The sequence below is a fragment of the Megalopta genalis genome, unplaced genomic scaffold (assembly GCF_051020955.1).
Source record: "Megalopta genalis isolate 19385.01 unplaced genomic scaffold, iyMegGena1_principal scaffold0097, whole genome shotgun sequence".
NCBI classification, from domain to species: domain Eukaryota; kingdom Metazoa; phylum Arthropoda; class Insecta; order Hymenoptera; family Halictidae; genus Megalopta; species Megalopta genalis.
Window position 1 is genome coordinate 519,170 of NW_027476166.1, and position 23,107 is coordinate 542,276.

Sequence of the window (23,107 nt, forward strand, 5' to 3'; positions counted from 1 at the left end):
AAATAACATTTTCACTAGACCACCACTCTGTCCCCAAACATTCTATTTATAAATCAAATCTATAGCTTGCCACACACTGAATATCCAGAGACAAGCCAGCAATTTATGAAACACAAAATTTCCTGGACTGAAAAACTGAAAAATCTCAAGCTGAAAAACCATTAATTTACTTAAGCTTCTGTCACGAAGGAATCCCAATATTATAATGTCTGAAACTGTTAAACATAACCTCACATTTTTTACACCTGAAGCTAAAAAGGAAATCAACTTTTCATTTGAATATGGGTCCAAACAATTCTGCTCTACATAGTAAAAAATCCCCTAGAATTTAATATCGTAAGTAACCTGCACTGTTATGAATTTATAATCCAATAATTCTCTAGTTTGCCACTTTGCGAATCCCTGTGGATAGCCACCAATTCATAAAACAAGAATTCCCCAAACTGCTAGACTCAGAATTGAAAATTTTTCCTTCTCAACCCTACGAACTATCAATTTACTCAAGCATCTAACTTGAAGGAATCTCGATGCAGAGTGCCGGAAACTGACAAACATAACCACACATTTCCTGAACTTGGATCTAAAAAAGTCAACCCGTCCATTTGAATTAAGTTCCAAATAATTCTGTTCTGCATTGATGCAATTATAAAACAGAATTTCCCCCAGAATTCAACATTGTGAATCTCGTAAAACCAGGTTAACAAATAAACAAAAACTTCCCTAACCTGTTTTACTGTGAATCCCCGAAAGATAGCCACCGATTCATGAAACCGAAATTCCCTAGATTCATAAAATTGCCTGAATTCATATTTCAATAGCACCCCCGCGTTGGTTAACACTCCGAAGTCCCTAAATAATGCTCATTTAACACATTTCCTCACCTACCTCTAAGCTTTTGGGTCCTTGAGGAAACGAAAGTCAGTCATCATCTTGCCAAGGTGCATGGGATGAGTATGAGCCCTCATGTGCATGTGATGCATGTGATCAACAGGTCCTACGGCGGCAGCCCTTATCGCCTGTTGATTGCAGTTGCAGGTCATCCCTTCGCTTTGATGAGTGCAATGAGGCACCTTGACGATAGTTGGCTCAGGAACGACCACCATGGGCTTGGAGGGCACGACAACCAGTTTATCCTTGCAAACTGGGGGCACTGGGACCAGCTTAATGGTCTCGATCACCTGAGTCTGCGGTTCCACGATCCTCTCGGGCTGGGGCTGGGGCTTTACAGTGACCACTTCGGGGACTGGAGTCGGTGCTGGGACCTCGACTCTCCTTTCTACGATCTGCACCTTCGACTCCTGAGGGCAAGGTTGAGATGGCTGGATGATCTGCAGAGTCTGCACCGAAGGGACCACCTGCTGGTGCATCATCTGCTGGGGAACCACCTGTTGGGGCACCACCTGCTGGGGAACCACGAACGACTGCTGGGGCACCACGTATGCCTGAGGATGGAAAACTATTTCATAACACACACAAGCTCCGTCGGTACGAATTTTTAAGAACTATCAATTAGCGTTGAAGTTTGGAGATCGGTACTACGCCAACAGAATTCACAGTGGCGATGAAATCAACGATATGGCGGAATAGCAGAGTTGGACATTATACAAGTAGAATTTCATTTGAACAATTCGAATAAATTTTATGAATATTTTTTCGTACAGTTTGAAAATAAATTTTACGGATAAAATTTTATTCGACTAATCTTTCGAATAAATTATTCAAATATAACTTTATTCAAATAACGAATTCAAATAATGATTTGAATAAAGTTTTATTCAAATAATGATTCGCGAATAAAGTTTCTTTCAAATAATGATTCGAGTAAAGTTTTATTCGAATTATGTTACATTCAAATAATGATTCGAATAAATTCTCGAATAACGTTTCGAAGACATCCTTTGAATCAATTTTTCGAATAAATTCTTCGAATCACCGAGAAATTAAGTGTTACTGTAACCATAAGCGATAAAAAAAACTTCGAACGCATAAGTTCTCCCTTTAAATTATACAAATAATTACAAAGACTTATGACACAAAATGGAGAATTACGTGTACATTTTCATCGATCGAAATTAACAATCGATGAATTATTTACTAAATGAGAGCTCTTACGAAAAACGAACAACTTTTGTCGAAAACTTTAAATCTCTCACGATTCTCAAGAAATAACACAAAATCAAGATACATGCAGATCATAGTGAATTTATGCGTCGAGAGAAGCATGGTAAATTAGAAAGCACGACGCAATTGCTACCTGAGGAGCCTGGAAGACTCCCAGAGACTGCACAGGCTGCGGGGCCTGCTGGAAGCTGTAACTCTGCATCTTTGGCGCCACCTGCGATTGTTGCACCACGCTCAGGCCCTGCATTTTCATCTGCGACCCATCCTGAGACACCTGCTGTCCATTTTGAGCACCTGGACGGATCTCCACGCAGAAGGACGCCTGCTTCTTCAGCCTGTCCTTCTCAGCACCCGCATCCTCCAAATGGAAATCCTTGGGACTGATCGCCGAGGATTCGGCCATCTTGGTCTCCAGTTTGCCAGCTGGCATTGCTTGCACTGCCATCGCAGCTACCAACAAACCGCACAGACATGCTGTTAACGAATTCATCGATGTAGAATCGGTTGAACAATCGTAGCGAACTGAATGCTTGGACGATTTGGCTGGCTTTTAAACCGATTTTTCGGTGTGACGACACCGCTCACGCACTTTTTTCCGGAACGCAATAGTGCTGAGCGTGCCGAATTCCGACGTAGAGCAGCACGGGCGGGGACTGGCTTCGGAAAATGAGGATGAGGGCGAGCATAAGAATAAGAATGAATCTGAGAATGAGACTGAAAATGGGACTGAGAATGGGGCTGAAAATGAGGCTGAGAATGGGATTGAGAATAGGTCTGAGAATGGGTCTGAGAATGGGTCTGAAACCGAGAATGGGACTCAGATTAAGACTGAGTGTAAGACTGTGAATGGGAGTGAGTCTGAGAATGGGGCTAAGAATGAGACTGAGACTTAGACTGAGACTTAGACTGAGGCTGAGAATGAAATTGTATGTACAATAGTCGGAACGATGGTATTTCGAGAGAGCCGCTGTTTCTGTAGTAAATAGGAGAAAGTTGAACAAGGTAATTTTACATTGTGTGTCAAGCTCAAACGTCGGGGAGTGTGATCTTTTTTCCAAGGAGTACGTCCCTGCACTTGCAAAGTACACTTTTCTGTCGAATGAACGCTGCGGTTTTATTTACTTATTGTTAGCTTGCTTCTTTACGACGGCCTGAGGAGGGTTTGTTCAGAAAGTTGAACATGTTAATGTTTACGGTGATATTTTGGAAATGTCAACGCTAGTTATACAGGGTGTTCTATTTAAGACAAGCCTCTTAAATTATCTTGTCAAGGAGTTATTATAATTTTTATCGAGTTTTCATATAATTGTAATTACTAAACTGCGGATCTTTATGCAAAATATCAATTTTCCAACACGGTTGTAAGAAATATCTACATTGTGTAAAAATAAATTGTTTCTTGGAATAGTTTTGATAAGTCGAAAACAGTGTGACACATTTTTGCCATAAATGCATAAAAGTCTGCAGTCTGATAATTACAGTATATTCAGTATATTCGACACGGTATATTCGAATTACAGTATATTCGAATGTATTGGATACTTGTATTTATTGTAAATCATAATTAAATTACAATTTTTGTTCTGAAGATAATGGTAGTAAATTATAAGAGATACAATTAAATGTGCTATTAAAAGTTGCAACATCAAATGAAGGAAAAGAATTAAGATCATTCAAATACAGTTCCTACACAATTTTTATTGAAATCGTGCCCAAAGTAACTTGAAAATTACAGTAATAATAACATTGAGGTTACCGCAAATTTTTAATAAATATCGATAATTGAAATCAAAGTTCTGATTGAAATTAATTGATTGAAATATCAATGATATTAAATCACAATTAACTTACAATGAAAGTTGCTGTTAAAAGTTATAATATTAAAGAAGCCAAAAAGAAAAGTCATAGTCTTTTATATGATTTTCATTGTAAGTGTGCCCAAGTTATATTACAATCGTACTTATATATAAAGTGAAATAATATCGAATTTTCAATTAACATTTATAATCACAATTGAGTTACAATTCCAAAAATAAGAAACAAGTATAATAAATCAGATACTGACAAAATTTATCAACGAATCCATTGTCAAAAATTTGCCAATAAAGGCCGGTATAAACAATGTTTAAAAAAACATCCGTCCAATGAAAGCTTCCACAATTTCCACAAAGTCTTCGTTCAAAATACGTCCGAATTCATGAAAGAAACCAATTTAAATAATAAAAATAATAATAATTGCTTATAACGTTGCTAATAATATTTTCTCAACAATTAAATACGGAATCACGGGAATTGGCACGGAATCGCGGTAAAGGTCGCCCGCGTCGCGTTTCAAGGCCCGTATTTAACAAACAACGTTGCAAATAACGATTGCAAAGCCATATTTCGGCAGGCGGTGGTTTCTGCTGGCACAAGTTATTTGCAGCTTCATCGTATTTCGACATCGCGGCGAGCCGAATTTAGGGCACTTTTGACCGTTCTTGCCGGCAACACACTTTCATTATCGTCAGCATATTATGGTTGCGTTCCCTTTATCCCGGCGCGGCGCGGCGCCGTTCGCGCTTGTTTTCATACACCGACAATACGTAACGCACAATACATTACGGTAGACGCCGGCGATTTAATAATGCCGGCAGAGGAGGTGGCATTCATGGAGTTCTTTCGCAAGTGCAAAATATTCATGGAATATTGACCACGGAGCCGCTTCTGCTCCAATTTCAATTAAAGCGTTCCGCACGTCGAGCACGTTTCACCGCCAACAACCCAATAAACTAATTATTAATTGCTGGACCAAATCGTAAACGAGCGCTTTTTCTCCAAGAACGTTGATTCTCGTTCGATTTTTAAAGAGATCGCAGTCGCTCGGTGTCCGGGTGCTTCGTACACCCCCCTACAAAAGTATCAGAAGGCTTGCAGAAAATTCGATAGGAAATTGCCTGAATTATTTTAACTTATTCTTAAATTTACTTCTTCTTTATTTCTTCTCTATTTTCCATGTTTGTTTATTTTTAATATTATAATTTATGCTAAATAAATATAGTTCCAATACTTTTGGACGAGGATGTACATTATTTTGTAACGCTCAATGTGCTCTAGAAGAATGCACTGTAACGTGCACTGTAGGGTAAGGGTCCCAATTACCGACACATTAAGCATGATTTTTTGTTCATCTGTTGCATATATATATATAAATACTTGTAGAAAGCATAAATTTGATGTGAAATTAATGAAGAATAAAAATAATGCAGATGTCCCAATTACCGACACTTGAAAAAGCTACTTGTACCAATTATTTTGACCCAAACACCGATAAGATATTCATTTTCGAAATTATTTATACAAAAATTAACTGTTAATTCTAACGTATCCAACTTAAGTGAAACTATTAAATTATATTAATTGCATCATTAACACTTTGACTACGTCACCTGTATGCGAGTGACAAAATTATTTAAAATCTAATTTCTATGCTCATTCATAAAAGTTTCTTAATTCTATTAAGATTTGCAATAGATAAGAATGTTGAAATAGTAATCGATGTCATATTACTTTGCTTTGCAAGTTTAATTTAATTGATTAATCAATTAAATGATTAATCAAATATATGAAATTTTGAAATGTTTTAGTATTAATAATAAAATTGTTAATATATGAATAATATTAATATTAATAATATTATTAATGAATAACTTTTAAATGATCTAAAAGTATCCCATTCTCGCTGTTTATTTAGGAAAAATTATACGAACGTACGAATATTCTTTTATATAGAAGTGTTTTTCTAAAAATCGGAACAACCAAAACAGAAATTGATCTTCGGTCATTTTTCGAAACGAGAGTAATAAGATCATGGACTTAAAACTTTGTGGACAGATTAGCTGAAGCCGGAATAGTCTGTAAAATTCTTTCCACGCCAGAGGAATGGTTCTGTCGGAAATTATACTGCTTCTTGCAACGCGCTCTCGAAAGATTGCATGGCGGCCATAAAATCAACCTGCTTTGTTCTCCGAACGAGAGGAGAAACAAAAAGATTGTTAATCTGCTGGAGTGTAGCGGTTCCCCGGCGTGGAATATATGAAAAATTCTAAAACAGTACGGTAAAAGAAATGGATAAAGCTGGAAAGGGAAATTTGATTTTTATCAAGAAATGGAGCCGTCGTTTTGTTACTCGAAGTTCTAAGTTTGCGGATGTCAATTCAGTGTTCCGCTCAAATGTTTGTATGCAAAATGGCTGATTGCATTTCGAGGCGAGCAAGTATTTGATTTATTAAAATAGAAATACTTTCAAGAATCGTTTACGCGAATGTCAATTTTATTTTTGGAATGTTTGTTGCGTTAATATATCTTGTCGAAAAATTTAAGTCAAATTTGAATAGTTACGCATAAAATCAATTTTAAAGTATAACAATTAAGACAGCATTTAATTAAAGCATATGTAATGATGCGTATATAGAACAAATAAATAAAGCATAAACAATTATGTTTATACAAAATGAATTTGAAATAAGGCGTCACTAAAATTACATGTAGATATGTATATTTTCGAGAAGACATTAATAATTATGTACATATAGAGTAAATTAGAAATAAAATATGAATAATTGTATAAAATATATCGTATAAAATATACCCTGAATAAAATATAAATAATTACGTATGTGTATATAGAATAAATCGTATAAAAGATATAAATAATTGTGTACATGTAAAAAGAGTTCTAAATGAACTATAAATAATTATGTATATAAACTATAAATATTGAATAAACTCAAAATAAAACTAGATTATTATACACGAAATAAATGAATTGAATGCAACAAATTTAAATTTTGTAATTTTTAATCTAATATTACTGCACATTAAATCTCGTTGAAATACTCATGTTAGATTTCGATGGTAATATATGAGAAAATTTGCGCGATTAAAATCAATGCAGTCTGCAGCAACAACAGTTAGTATGATATGCATGCCAATGTATTCACGCAGAGCGAAGAGAATCTCAATCCACAGGAAATAAAAACCAAACTCACTTTTGTATTCGAAAAAAGCATTCGATTATCGGCTCTAGCTGAATCATTTATATCCGATAACGAAACGAAAATATGACAACGCAGGAGCGAAGGATTAATATTTTTCCAGAACTTCTGGATAACCCTAATCTCACGGAAAGCTTGCAAATTTTGTATCAAACTTCTCATCATTCATTTTATAAAAGTTATTTAAACATTTTATAAGAATTATAGAAACATTTTCTAAGAATTATAACTACATTTTGTAAGAATTACAACTACATTTTGTAAGAATTATAACTACATTTTGTAAGAATTACAACTACATTTTGTAAGAATTATAACTACATTTTATTAATCGAGGAAACATTTTCTAAAAATGATAGAAACATGATAAGAGGTATGGAAGTGAGAGACACAGGTTAATTACTTAACACAACGTGGTTTAATAAACATTAGTACAAAACGTGGCTAGCGTGCACATGGGTCCCACAGACTGTGACCATAAGAAACAAGCAGAGTGGTACGCGGTGGACGCGCCGGTGACGCGTCGGCGACGACCTCGGGGCGGCCAGGATGAGGCACTAAGGGATACGAAGATATCCCTAACAAAACATTTAATAAAGATTATAAAAACATCTTACCAAAATTATAAACGCATTTCACAAAAATCATAAAAAATTTTATATACAAAATTATATATTTGATAATCGTCGTATTTATAGAATATCATTCGTAAACAATTCTATTATAACATTATAATATAATTATTTAGTCTAATCGTATTATAATAACATTACAATTATAAAACATATCTAATTAGATATGTCTAATTATAAAATTCGACAGATTTACTTATTATTCATTTAGTTACTCATTTATTATTAGTGCTGGTTCCTAAATTCAAGAAAACATATAAATTAACAAAGGATTAACAGCGTTTTTATTTTATTTTTATAATGAAAAATCTTTTCGATGATAAAGGAAATTCTCCAATTTTAATTTTTGTAATATGATGTACGAGGACGAGAATTTCCATGAATATTGTAATTATGTAATGTATTATTAAGTGTTTTATTCAGTCACGTGGGAACAGAAATGAGAGATTAATGAAATTAAACGGTTAACATTAAAAGAATGGTATCAATGGAATACTGTTCGAGTCATTGCAATTGGAAATTAGATCGTGAGCAGGTATTTATGCAATATTATATAACAGGCCTGTTTTAGGAAATATTTTAAGACATTCGTCCAGATAAAATATTTAACGAAACATTGATTAGGAAATTAAATATGCTACAATTTTTTTAACGACATTAAATTTAAAAAATTAACTGTTATTGGCAGCCTTTATTATACGAACTGGTGTCACAGTCTAAATCAAGCTTTATACGACATACTATTGTGTTCAATAGTACAGATGTAGTATAATTATATACTATATCTGTATTATTGAATACAAAACAGTGTAATAAAAAAATTTAAGTAACTGTAAAAACACTCGAAACTTCAATGCGAAAGTATGGATTGAAATAAAATTATTATTATTATTGTTATTATTATTAATACTGAATATAATCTTATTTATTACACAAATCAATAAACACTGATTACTATATCTGAAAAATACAATAACGATGCTGCTGAACACTACAGGGTACCCCAAAATCTGCTGTATAAGTAATACTAATTATACTGCTTGTATAACTAATACTAAGTAATTGTTCCATTATGCAAACGTCCACGTTGTTATAATTAATTCGCATAACCGAAGTTCTACTGTACAAAATAATTATCCAAATAAAATAGACTTTTAAACAATGTCGTACGCCATTATGGTTGTCGGTTTTGCCGCGTCGACGTTACAATTATTAGAACAAGAAATTGATCAAAAACACCAATTAAACATTTTTCAACGTCGACGTTCAGCGTTCGGACGCGGAAAAAAAATTGATTCTTGGATCTGGAGAAGCGAGGACGGTGTTCGTTTGATCAACAAACTGTTGAGAGATTTCAATACACCGTAGATCGAGCCACAGCTGACCGGGCAGAAGTTGGTTTCGTCGGTCGTTTCCGTTCACCTTAAGCTGTTCTGCGATTCCGCGCAGGGATTCTTTCTTTCATCCGCAACGTACGGATACTTTCTCCACCCTCTGTGTGTCTGTAAAACTAAGTCTCAATCTCGGGTTCTTCCTTTCATCGGAAACCATGAACTTTTCTTATCTCCGCCGGGTTTTGATTGGAACTACGCCGTCGGAACAGAGAGAACAGCTGCGACGTAGCACGTGTCAGATCGTTTCTATTAAGGGGACTTATCCAGTTGTCTATCCAAAAGGAACAGCTACATTTTCGCCGTTCATATTGTTGGGAAAACGATCTCGCATTTACTCGTGTGAGTCTTTTTTATTTTTCAACAGATTTTTAATATTTATGATTTTTACAGAACAAATCGCATTGTTCTCAATCATGTCAATTTTTTCGTTGTTTTTAATTTCAGAGTAGTTTAATTTGTTGCGTAAACCGTAGCGAGACACAGCTCATTTTTTAACATCGATATTGTTGTCTTGTCTTTATTTGTGTGAGTTTTCCTATTATTAAGCGGATTTTTAATATTCACGATTTTTTTAAATTAAATCGCATTGTTCCTAATCATGTCTAGTTTTCTTGCCGTTCTTTACTTCGAAGTAGATTAATTTATTGCATAAACCGTAGCGAGACAGAGCTCATATTTTAACTTCGACATTGCTGGAACAATTATTTTGTCTTTACAAAATGCGAGTTTTTTTATTTTGAGTGGATTTTTAATATTTATGATATTTGAAAAACAAATCGCATTGTTCTTAATCGTGTCAACCTTTTTCGTTGTTTTTCACTTCGTTGATTAATAGTTGCAAGAATTATTTTGTTTTAACTTGTACCAAATTTAAACTTTTACGGTGTTTTTTAATGTTTCTGGTTTTTCATTTTGACGTAGACTAGTTTGTTGCATAAATTATAGTGGAACACAGTCCTTGTTTTAACGTCAACATTGTTGCAAGAGTCATTTCCTGTTTCAATAAGTTTTTTGTAGTTTCTTTAATTTTGTAGATATTTTTAAACATTGCAACTTCTACATTATTGGAATAAATTATTTTGTTCTCAATTGTGTCAATTTTGTAACAGTTTGTTGCATAAATCATAACAGGGCACAACTATTTTTTCAAGTCCCGCATTATTAGAAAAATTATTTTGATTTTATTTACATTAAATTTTGTGTCACTTTCAATCGCTCTAATTGTAATATTATTAATTGGACTTGTCTAATGTTTCAATAATCAGTAATCTCTAAAAGCATATAAAATTAATTCGTATACGATAACAGTTATTGTAAATGAATCTGTATTCTATTTGCATAATAACAATAATATTTAATCAAATTTAACGACTATTACAGTATTCATAACTGACGATAAAAATACATGGAAACAGTAATTACTATTCTATTTAAAGTAGATAAGAATTCATTATTCTGTTGTAATTCTTTTAAATTCAAATTTTAATATATCAGGATTACCAGCTATACATTATTAACCTTTAAATATGATGTTAGTAAAAATAGTTATCATTGTTTGTAGGGTGCACGTCGAGTATACCCAATACTAAAACTCCGCGATTACAAAATCTCTCGGGTTGTAAGGCCAATTACGCTGAGCGACGGAATTAATTAGTATCGCTGTTCGTCTAATTAAAGATGAACAGCTGTTTTATTTTAACTGACACTTACTGAGCGAACAAGACACAAGACACCAATGGCCGATGACTAATGACACAATGACTCATAATTCATGACCAATGACAAAGAGAAGAATCGGTTTCGAGCTTTTATACCGTTTCGTGGACAGAAGACTAGAAATTGATTGACCAGTGACGCGATGAAAGGGGATGTAAAAGTGACGTAGCACGCAGTGCCGCAGGTAGCAAGAAACACTGGACGGGCGACCGAAGCGGTGCGTGCTAACGACCCTGTTATACAAAATGCTGCCGATGAGGCGTGCTTTACTCGAAAATGCAGAAATGACTTTATTGCCGGAAAGAAGACGGCTCGAAAAAATCATAAACTTAGAAACTGCAATTGTTCCGCGTTAAAAGTATTATAGAAGCTATCTATATTAATAAAGCATACGCGGCTCGACCGCTTGACCCAATACCGTCGGGGCATAAGCATACAAAAGATTCCGAAAATTACCAAACGACACCATCTGTACTGCAAGCGTCTTTCCACACACAAATAAGCGACCGTAACGATAGTATCTAATTATCCGAAAAGCCGTTATTTCCTGCCTGTAAGGTAATGAAAGTACATGTTTCAAAGCTCTTAGGTTTTTATATTTATAAATTACAGTAGGCATAATCTTATGTGTGCCTAACGCATTTGCACATAAGCCAATTGTAATTCTATCTTTTTTCGCCTCATGTCCACTAAGACTTTTTGTTCCGCGTTAAAAGTATATAGAAGCTACCTATAGTAATAAAGCATACGTGGCTCGACCGCTCGACCCAACACCGTCCCTACCATACAATAGATTCCGAAAATTACCAAACGACTCTATCTGTACTGCAAGCGTCTTTCCACAAACAAATAAGCGACTGTAATAATAGTATCTAATTATACCGAAAAGCCGTTATTTCCTGCCTGTAATATTTCCTTCAACGCTGCCTACATCTGGTCGCCAAAATTCTCTCACCGTCACGTATTCCCGTTACCTTCTCCACAACTCCGATTACCCAAGGCAATATCTTTTTCCCCAGTCTTATTACCTACGACGATCAACGTTCGAGACAGGCGGATTCTTTGCGAGATTCACTCGCACGTACGATTCATACCTGCAAGTGACTATTAGTTCGGGGTGGTCACTTTTTCCCTTGTTCACAATTTTTTAACCGATCATTCTAGATCCGGATAACTTGAAAAAACATTGAATCCGAGTGTCTCATTAAAAACTTCACACCGCTAACGATTCTTCTTAAAAAACAAAACAGACAACGAACGGACAGATAATAACCAGACATCAACGCGTAAAGACTTCGGTCAAGATTACATCGATAGTCTCACCATCAACTCAATTCATTCTAAGCCAAGTACAGTTAGTCACCCTAGCGTTAAAAATTGTTATGTTATGTTAAAACATAGTGTTATTGATATCAGTCAGTGTTAAAACCATTCTTTATCAATCTACTATCCGTATCACTCGAAAGAGTCATAGGGAATCGCGCAGACTCGGTGTCATACACGATTGAATCGGAGACTTACGACCTCCGTAGATCTAACAGTTCACTGTTCGATCTTATCGGGAAAACGTGAATAAACAGCACTAAAGAAGGCTATGGCTCTACGAAATTGAAAGCCTAATGAGTGACCTTTTGTCGATTGCACGTCGTTCGATTCCCCATTAATAAAATGATTTTTTAGGGATTTCTGCTAGAAATAATCGTTTCTATTATTAAGGTCTTTGTACAATACAATAAAAACTGGTCATGCTGATTAACAATTTAATCATTAACAATTTAACAATTTAACAATCAACTGATTAACAATTTATAACAAATTAATTAAGAACTATAATTCTCTTAAATTCGAAGCTAAATGCACAAGAATTGTCATCGATACGTTTTTAGCCTCCAAATTTCATATTACAAAAAGCAGCCATCATTATTTCACCGGTGAAAAATAATTCTCATTATTGAAAGTGACAATTGCCAAACTAATGAATCTAATCCCGACTACTAAGAATTGAAATTGCCAATCTGTTAAATATAATCCCCATTATTGAAAGTGACAATTGCCAAAGTATTAAAAATAATTCCCAATATTGAAAGTGATAATTGCCAATCTAGTCAAAATAATCCCCACTATTGAAAACAGTAATTGCCAATCTATTAAATGTAATCTTCACTACTGAAAATAACAGTTGCCAATCTATTAAAAATAATTCCCAGTATTGAAAGTATAAATTGCCAATCTATTAAAAATAATTCCCAATATTGAAAGCGACAATTTCCAATCTAGTCAAAATAATTCCCAATATTGAAAGAGACAATTTCTAATCTAGTCAAAATAATTCCTAATGTTGAAAGTAACAGTTGCCAATCCTTTAAAAATAATTCCCAACATTGAAAGTAACTAGTAAAGTAACTAACTTACATAATAAAAATAATATCCACTATAAAACACAATTGCCAATCCACTAAAAATAATATCCACTATTTTAAAGTAACAATTACTAAAAGTAATCCCCATTATTCCCATTAAAAGCAAAAACCACCAACTCTGTGAAAATAATTCACTAGACTCTTTCTATTGTAGTCTTCGGACTGTCGAGTAACAGGCATGATATCGATCTCCAGAGTTTGTGTGGTCATTTCCTCCGGCAGATCATAATCGATATGACTTAGGAATATCCCGTCGTTCGCGTTCATTGGAACATTTTTTTCATCCACGGTATCCTTCTTCTCCTTAGCCTCGTCATCAATTTGTCAGCCAACCTCATGTTCCTAAACTGATCGCCTTGGCCGAACCTGTTAGCCATCTTGAAGTCCTTGGGCTGAGCATCTTGATGCTGCCGGAACCTACCAGCCATCTTAGAGTCCCTAAGTTGATTCCCTTGGACATGTACAAGCTCGTGAGTCATTCTAGGGTCCTGAAGTTGATTATGGTTTTGCGCCATCCTCGACTCCCTGGACTGGTTCCCTGGCAATACGCTAAGTCTCTGCGCCATTCTGCTGTCCCGAGTTTGATCTTTCTGAGGTTTACCGACTCTGAGGTCCCTAGACTGATCTTCCAGCAACTCGACAAGTCCCTGGCTCAACACAGCCCCAAGATGTTGACTTTTCTGGGGTTCGCTTGGTCTATCGGTAATCCTGGATTCCTTGGATCGATCAACTCGGTTCTATTCAACTGTACTGCTGGTCTCCTAAGATCGAAAACGTCTGTCCTCGAATCAAACTGTTTTCTGGGATAGTCCGAGTGGTAAAGAGGAACAGGATCCTCCTCACTGGAGTCGTCGTCGTATTTGTCAGCTCGGAGGACCATCGATGTTCCCGTATTAAAGTCCTCGAAAATTGATTTCGATGGATCAGATAGATCATAGTTGAGGAATCCACGATTCACCGATGTGAAATTAGGCTCTGCCGGATCGAAGAGGTCGAGCTTCCTCAATTGAGCCTTGGAGCCTAGGTCAAGGGGTTGAAATGGTCCACTGGAGCCTGAGCGAAGGGGTTGAAATGGTCCATTGTTGCCTGGGTCAAGGGGTTGAAACGGTCCATTGAGGCCTGGGTCAAGGGGTTGAAACATTCCATTGGAGCCTGGGCGAAGGGGTTGAAACGGTCCATTGGAACCTGGACCAAGGGGTTGAAATTGTCCATTGGAGCCTGGGCCAAAGAATTGAAACGGTCCATTGGAGCCTGAGCCAAGGGGTTGAAATGGTCCTTTGAAGCCTGAGCCAAGGAGTTGAAATAGTCCTTTGGAGCCTAGGCTAAGGGATTGAAATAGTCCTTTGGAGCCTGGGACAAGAGGTTGAAATGATGCACTGGAATCTGGGCCAAGGAGTTGAAACGGTGCGTTGGAGCCAGGGCCAAGGGATTGAAATAGTCCTTTGGAGCCTGGGCCTAGGAGTTGAAATGGTGCATTGGAGCAGGGCTAAGGAGTTGAAATATTCCTTTGGAGCCTGGGCTAAGGAGTTGAAATAGTCCTTTGGAGCCTGGGCCAAGGGGTTGAAATGGTGCACTGGAATCTGGATCAAGGAGTTGAAACGGTGCATTGGAGCCAGGGCCAAGGGGTTGAAATGGTGCATTGTAGCCTGGGCCAAGGGGTTGAAATGGTGCACTGGAATCTGGGCCAAGTAGTTGAAACGGTGCGTTGGAGCCAGGGCCAAAGGGTTGAAATGGTGCATAGGAGCCTGGGCCAAGGAGTTGAAATAGTCTTTTGGAGTCTGGGTCAAGGGGTTGAAACGGCGCTACAGGTGGTTTCGACATTTTTATATTGCTAAAAGGGGAGGCTGGAGCAGGAGCCAGGTCAGGATAGATGTCCCAGGACTGGAGAGCGCGGGATACCTCGCGTCCGCCGGCGCCTCAGGCCCTGCCGATTTCTGCGCCACCTCTGCCTCGAGCGGCTCCGTAATATGGATTATAGGAATTGACTGATAAGGGGTTGGTGCGGTATTTGGGTTGCTGGGACCGTCCTTTGCCGCTGTACCATAGTGTAGATTCTGCATCATCGTGACGTGCAACCCTTGAGAATGGCAACGAGACCCTGAAACGAAATCAAAAAGTTCCTAGATTTCAAAACGGAACGAGGTGCCTAGATCTCGATCGATGTGTAATGAAAAACAGTAAACCTGAAACGGGATATAACGAAAATCCCTAGATTGCAAGCAAGAATCATCGAAATCATTGCATCTCAAATATAGATATTATAATAATCCCTATACCTTAAATTGAACATCATCAAAGTGTCTAGATCTCTCATACAGAAAATAATGTAAATTCCTAGATCGCAGACAAGATTTCCCATATTCAAAGGGAACATCATGAAAGTCCCTAGATTACAGCTATAATTATGCTTTTTAAACGGTATATAAAAAAGTCTCTAGTATGCAAACGAAATATCATCAAAGTCTCTAAATCTAAAGAAAATTAGCGTAAAAATCTATGTATCATCCAACGGAATATCTTTAAAGTCCCTAGATCACAAATGGAGCAAAATCAAAGTCCTCAAACAGAAAATAACAAAAATTTCTAGACCGAAAACAAGGCATCATCAAAGTCCCTACATGTCAAATAGAACATTGTAATCATATCATGGAAGCCCCTAAATTACAAATGAAGAAGAATCAAAGTCTCTAGTCCTCATACAGAAAATAATAGAAATCACTCGATCACAAACAATGCATCATCAAAGTTCCTATATGTTTAATAGAATATCATAAAAATTCCTATATATCAAATAGAACATCACCGAAGTCCCTAGATCAGAAATGGACTTTTTTACTCCGTGAATTGTTCACTTTCACACCTTTATCCCTTAACTAGAACAATATGATTTTCACAAAAAAGACTACAAATCCTAAATAAAGCACCATTAATATTTTATTCTTAATTGATGTACAAAATAAAAAAAAATGGATGATTAAATTTTGACTACAAAATGTGTAAAATCGTTTAAAATTGAAGACTGATTTAAAATTGTCTAAAATCGCAGACTGACTTAAAATTGTTTATGATCAAAGGCTAATTTAAAATTCCTTAAAATGGAAAACTGATTTAATATTGTTTGTGATCAAAGGCTAATTTAAAATTGTTTAAAATGGAAGACTGATCTAAAATTGTTTAAAATCTATTGAATAAATTAGTTTGTTTGCTAACATAATCTTCTTACTACATATTACGTACTATCATTTATTTTATTAAAATTTTTGCTCGATACGATCCACGAATTCTCATAAATTAATTCTCAAGAACCTCATAAATGAAGAAATAATTCTGTAACATTTCATAAATGTATTCCGGTTTTATCAGCGGATAAAAATGGCTCGCGACTAGCTCGTCGATCTGCGCGGATTTAATTACAAAATCAACACGCTGCGAAAGGTTATCGGTGCAATTAGGATCATTAAGATCGGCGATCACACGCCCGGCAACACAGTAAAGTAAGAATTATAATTGCCTGCCGAACAATAATTATCTCGGGACTAACAAGTCGGCCGACGCGGCCGAGCTTGCGTTTAATTATCGCTAGCATGAATCAGTTAAAGCGAACGTGACACGAACACGCTCTTGATTGTTTTTTCTTAGCCCGAACGCTTTGATTTCTTTCCGTTGTTTTATGCGTTTCATTTTTTCTTTTTAATAAACTACCTGACGGAATTCGGAATGGAAACGAGTCGGTCGGTCCTATCGCGTTTTTAAAAATGGCGGAGGATAATGGAGATCCGCGCCGCGCACCGCGTCCACAATGAAATATTATTTTTAATTAACCCGGCTGAATATTATTTTGCGTTATTTATGGCCACGGATCTACCCGGTTCTCAGCTTCCGCCGGGTTCCTCATTTGATCGCGGACACGCGGACTTTAATGAAATTTATTGTATTAGTTTCATTGGAATTTTATAATTATGTGCTCCCCGATGAAATTTATTGTGATCGGTTGAATGAAATTATTGACTGTTCTGAAGTACTACATTCGATTTTACTGGATTTCTTGTTATTTTATAAAATTCTAACAAATATCACTTGTATTTATGTCCAAATAGACTAATTAATAAAACTCAAAGAAATCGTCAAATGTATTTAGGTTTATTGTTGTACGATTTATTTGGTTAAAATCAGTGAGAAATTAAATATTTCGTTATTTTAGTTAGTTTATATTATTTTACCCTGTATAATAAAATATTTTCGTATTTTTGCTGATATCAAAAATATGTGCCAACTTTCTTTAGTTCAGAGCTAAGAATATTACGATTGATGTTCTTCTTTTCTTTCGAGATCATTTTCTTCCAAGTATTGAAGATCATCGCTATTTTGTGCATATTTACACATATTTTTTCAAAGGTCATTGTAATGTTTGGCTATCAAAAATCAAAAAATTTTGTAATTTTGTGAAATTCAGTTTCTGATATGTTTCTTGGCAGACAGGACGCAGACGACGATATAATATCGAAGAAATCGCTGCAGTCGGTCAGGGAGACCATAATCTTCCTCAAGGAGCGTACGTAACGATTTTTACGATTTTACCACAAATTTAGAAATCATTATAATCTAAAATTTGTTTTAGATTATAAAAATTCATTTTAAAACGAAACGTCAAACTGTCGACTACAACTTCTTTTAGCTTCTTAATTGAAAATTTTTCATTTTTCTTTAACCGTGAATGCCACACGCATGATATTTGCGTAGAATAATTCTACAGATTCTCCTGATTACGACGATACACTGTTTTACAATATTACGAACATTTAAACATGTTTAAATAATTCTTAAAGAGAGGGAGGCATTTTCCACAGTCCTTTTGTAATTTATTTTCAAAATTAAGTATCCGAAGGAAGATCCGACTAGAAAATATAAATGGCGTTTTCTAGGGTTTAAGCTAGATTTGGTAAATTCTAAAGTAACCGGAAGTTAGGTCTCCATCTTAAACCACAATTAGAAAACTATTCAAACTCCAATTTTTTAAAATACAAGTTTAGATTTCGCTATCCAATGTTAATGAAATAGCAAAAAAGTTGTGGGTCAGAACAGACAGATTATTATTTTATGCTAAGTCCGCCATTTTTATTTCCTACCTTCTCTACTTTCAATTTTCCTCCCTAATTGGCAATTGTTATTTCGTTTCATATCTTGAGTCATATTCTCTGTTCACCTTTGGTGCTCTCATTTATATTTTTTAGTTGACAATTCTCAGAATCAGTTCTCTACTTTGTGCAAATACTAACGAAAGTTTTTATTTCTATTTTCCATTCGGCATTTTTTCATTTCAGTTCGTGTTACTGTAATTTATCAGTTTCCATTTTTATATTTTATTTGGCAATATTTAATTTCCGTTTCTACACACACACGCACCAGTACTTCCATTTTTATTTTTTAATTGGCAATTTTTACTTTTATTTCTTATTTGGTATTTTAATTTGTAGTATCTATTTGGCAATTTTTCATGTTAGATTCCACTAGATGTTTTAATGTCTGTATTCTATTTGACAATTTTTAATTTCAGTTTCCAAATCAGTACTTTCATTTTTATATTTTCTAATTGACAATTTTTACTTTCATTTTCTATAATATTTGGCATTTCAATTTCTGCTATCTGTTTGGCAATTTTTTATGTAAGCTTCCACTCGGAGTTTTAATTTCTATAATCTATTTGGCAATTTTTAATTTCAGTTTTTACTCAGAACTTTCATTTCTATTTTCTGGTAGACAGTTTTGTATATTATGTTGTATTTGTTATTCCAATTTTTATTTTTTCATTTGGTAATTTTTCAATTTGGTATTTACTATTAGTTTCGATTTTTATACTCTGTTCAGCAATTTTTCATTTCAGCTTCTAGTTATTACTTTCATTTTTATTTTCTAATTAGTCACTTTTTATTTTGTTCTTATTTTATTTACTGCTTCATACTTTTATTTTTACTTTCAAATTGACAATCTTTTGTTTTAATTATCATTTGATATTTTTCATTTCTATTTTCTAGGTAGCAATTTATATTTTTGTTTATCACTTGCTACGTTCATTTTTATTTTTTAATAGGCAATATTTATGTCTAGTTTCCATTTGGTATTTTCATTTTCTAATATTATTAATTTTAATGGCACGTATAAGTTATTTTTCATAATATTATGCTAATTACGGTATTTTTTGTCCTATTTGTTACTTTCAATTTCATTTTCTAATTAGCAATTTTTAGTATTTGTTTCTATTTCTTTATTTCTATATTCCAATATTGCTAATACTAACAATATTATTCTTAATAATTTCACATATATTTCTCAGAAGAATGTAGTTCATTATTCACAAGAATAATATTATTATTGTCGCACCTAAAACAGACCATTCTATTAACCTTCCTAGCTGCCATGTAAGAAATATTTCTGGAACATTAAATTTTATCCAATATACGCTTCATGCTAATGAAAAACAATATAACTAAAGATGCTTTAATGGTCATACTATTATGGTAAAAAAATAGAATGAAGGAGATAAGTTTAAGGTTTCTTTTATATGGAGCACCCTGTATGTACACGCGTACACATTATTTCACTTGCACTGGTTGCAAATACATGTTTAAGGAAAAATATTAATTTTATTGCATTTGTTAAATCGTATATGTACATATATTTTTGAGAAAAATGTTTCGAGAATTCTTATCGATAATATTATTATAAAGTATAATAAAATACAGTCAATACACACACAGTCAATATGCATAATTTAAATAATATATGCACCCCTCCCCTAATTTTCTTCTGCAACATTTCACTTTGTCGAAATGAATTTTTCACCTTTTGATAGAAATTCGATTCGATAGAAAATGGCCTGCGTTTATTATCAAAGCGTATAATATAAAAAAGTATAAAATATGAAATGTATAATATAAAAACGTATAAAATATAAAATATATAATATAAAAAAGTATAAAATATAAAATATATAATATAAAAAAGTATAAAATATAAAATATATAATATAAAAAAGTATAAAATATAAAATATATAATATAAATATATAAAGACATATACAAATCTTCGTTTTTATATTTTGTTTAACAAGATTTGAATCGAATGAATTCGCAACGACTAAAGAAATTCATTGCTGCAAGTCTGCGCATTTAACTGAATGGCGAATCAAAGTTGACGGGAACGCGGAACAACGCGAGGTTGCCGGAAAAGTGTTAACGTGTTTTTAATTCGGTCGTTCGCGAGGATAACAACGCATTCTTTTCGATTGCACGCGCACGCTGATGAAATGAACAAGTAAACGACGAACGCTGAGTTAAGCAATAATTCCGCCATGTTGCTCAATCGTTGATTCGAAACGGTGCCCGATAATTAAAAGGGGTCACGCTGTGTCAGACAGTTTGTAAAATTTCATTTTCGTACTTCGACGTGTTCTTTGATGCGCACCGCTTTTGGAAAAAATCCTTGCAAGCTCCATGCTAACGAAGAGTAATTAAAATAGGGTCCGACGCTGCATTGGTACTTTTGAATCAAATTCACGCACCCGAGATCGATTTTGCGACATTTTTCAAACGCCATTCTCAATGTTGCTTCAGAAAGTATTATAGTAATTTCAGTTAATTTCCGTATTCCTTAATTTGTTTGTTTCTTCGTTGCTTCATTTATCACGTCGTTTCTCCAGTTTTTCATTTCTTAATAGGTTAATTTTTGTTTTCGTCAGTTTGTGAATCATTTAATTTTTTTTGCCATTATTTCTTAATTTATTTAATTCATCATTTCATCAATTTCTGAATTGTTTTGTATCCTCATTCCAGACTTTGTTTATTCAATGCTTGTAATTTGTTAATTTATGTGTTTCTTCAATTGTTCATTCTGGTTTCCACCAATTTCTTGTTTCTCTTCATTTATTTATTTATTTTGCCATCTCTTATTTCGTTTATTCTGTCATGTCCTATCTCCCTTATTTCACATATCTTTGACTTCCTAATTTATTTATTTCATCAATCCTGATTTTGTTTATTCAACTTCTTAATTTACTAATTTGTCAATTTACTTATTTCTGGCACTCCATATTCATCACGAAAGCATCCAGTCCTCGAACTGGACAGGATTGGGAATTTGGTTTTTTAATTTGTTGATAGCACTGGTCGAGGAAAGTAAACGAACAGCAGTCGTTCACAGAAACTTTCGCACATTTGTACCGTTATTTGTTAACGTAAGTCATCAATTTCCGTCGCAGCTAATTAATCGTTTTACGCTGCCTGTCCCTATCTGCAATATAAATATCGACTTCCATAAATAAAGTAGCATTTCCTCGTTTTTGTCATTTATAAACTCGAATCAATGAACGCTGAGACCCAATAATTTCCAATTCGACGCATGGTGTACCTTCCTTTCGATTGTTTTTTTGCAAATTCTCCTACATTATATCTGCTCAGAAAAAATTGCACCCTTTAAATCGAACAAAAACCAAGTTTTTCAGATTTTACATTTCATTTCTGCCTACAAAACAATTTTATTTGAAAAATCGCTTTAAGCAATAATATTTCAGCATTTCTTATTTTCATGTAGAAAGTTCTCCACTTTAACCATTGTTTAAATAATCCTACAGCAACAACAAAGTTAAAAAATAATTCCATATTGAAACACTACTAATTAAATCTCCAAAAAATAACTAGACATTGGCACCATAACCTAACTGTCCGCCATGTTGCACAAACGGTCCCAATTGAGTCAGCAGTCGTCAGAAAACTGAATATCGAATAGTTCCAAAGTCAAATTTCCCTTATTGACTTACAAAATCATCAAGAACGGACAAGTGTCACACACCTAACCTCCAAAGCGTTCTTTAACAGCTTTTCAAACAATTCTATAGCAATAACAATTTCAAAGAACAATGTTACATCGAAACAATTGCATAAATACAATTTTCTACAGGCATTTACAAAAACGTTCTAAACAGAACAATCAAAAACTAACGCTACTAGTTAAATCACCAAAAAATAACTAGACATTGGCACCATAACCCAACCATCCGCCATGTTGCACTAACGGTCGCAATTGTATATCGAGTCGTTCCAAAGTCAAAGTTCCCCTTATTAGCTCGGAACATCATCACCATCGACAACGGATAAGTTCCACTAACCTAACCTCAATAGCATTTAGCACGATCAACTAGGAAAGTAGCGCACGCAGCGCAGGCCAATGGTTACCATAAATCCGACGCCATCCGTCCCCGCACGACTATAACTACCGGCGGGGGGCCAAGAATCGTAAGAGCGGTGATTAAATGGTAATTTCGCATCGACCAGCTGACAATCCGGGGGTGACCGCCGATGTGATTGTGAGGGACGCCCTGGGCTTAATACGGCAGGACGTCGGCGGCCGTCACGGAGAGCTGCTGGGCAAGCTTCTTGATTTACCAAGACATCCCCGACCGAGAGATCGGAACTACGCGGTTCGCTGCTTCCGATAGCGCTGCTCTGTCTTTTTCACTTTAACGGTAAGCCCCGGGACTTAACCTCACCCATTCCTGTTCTATGACCGCGAAGCTTAAACGTTCCCCTATCCGACTATCTGCCTTTGACACAACCCGAAATTCCCCCCGACTGTCTCACTCTTCAATCCTGGACTAATCCTGTGCGCGAATAGATCGTTTTCGCGCCACGTTGTTTAAGAATGATGGATTTTGGTACCTCAGACTTCACAATCGCAGGTTTTGATGTTGCAGATCACGGTGTGATAGATTCTGGGACACTAGACCACAGTAACGT

At 35.1% G+C, this 23,107-nt stretch overlaps 1 protein-coding gene across 1 annotated transcript; it reads right to left on the reverse strand.

Annotated features, from left to right (window-relative positions):
- Positions 1-737: 737 nt before the first annotated feature.
- Positions 738-2,581, reverse strand: LOC143262209 (uncharacterized). The gene is made up of 2 exons (XM_076528079.1): positions 2,255-2,581; positions 738-1,442 (listed from the first exon to the last, which is right to left on the reverse strand). Exons 1-2 carry the CDS (start codon positions 2,564-2,566, stop codon positions 888-890), a joined length of 867 nt encoding a protein of 288 aa, XP_076384194.1. The 5' UTR covers positions 2,567-2,581; the 3' UTR covers positions 738-887.
- Positions 2,582-23,107: the final 20,526 nt, after the last annotated feature.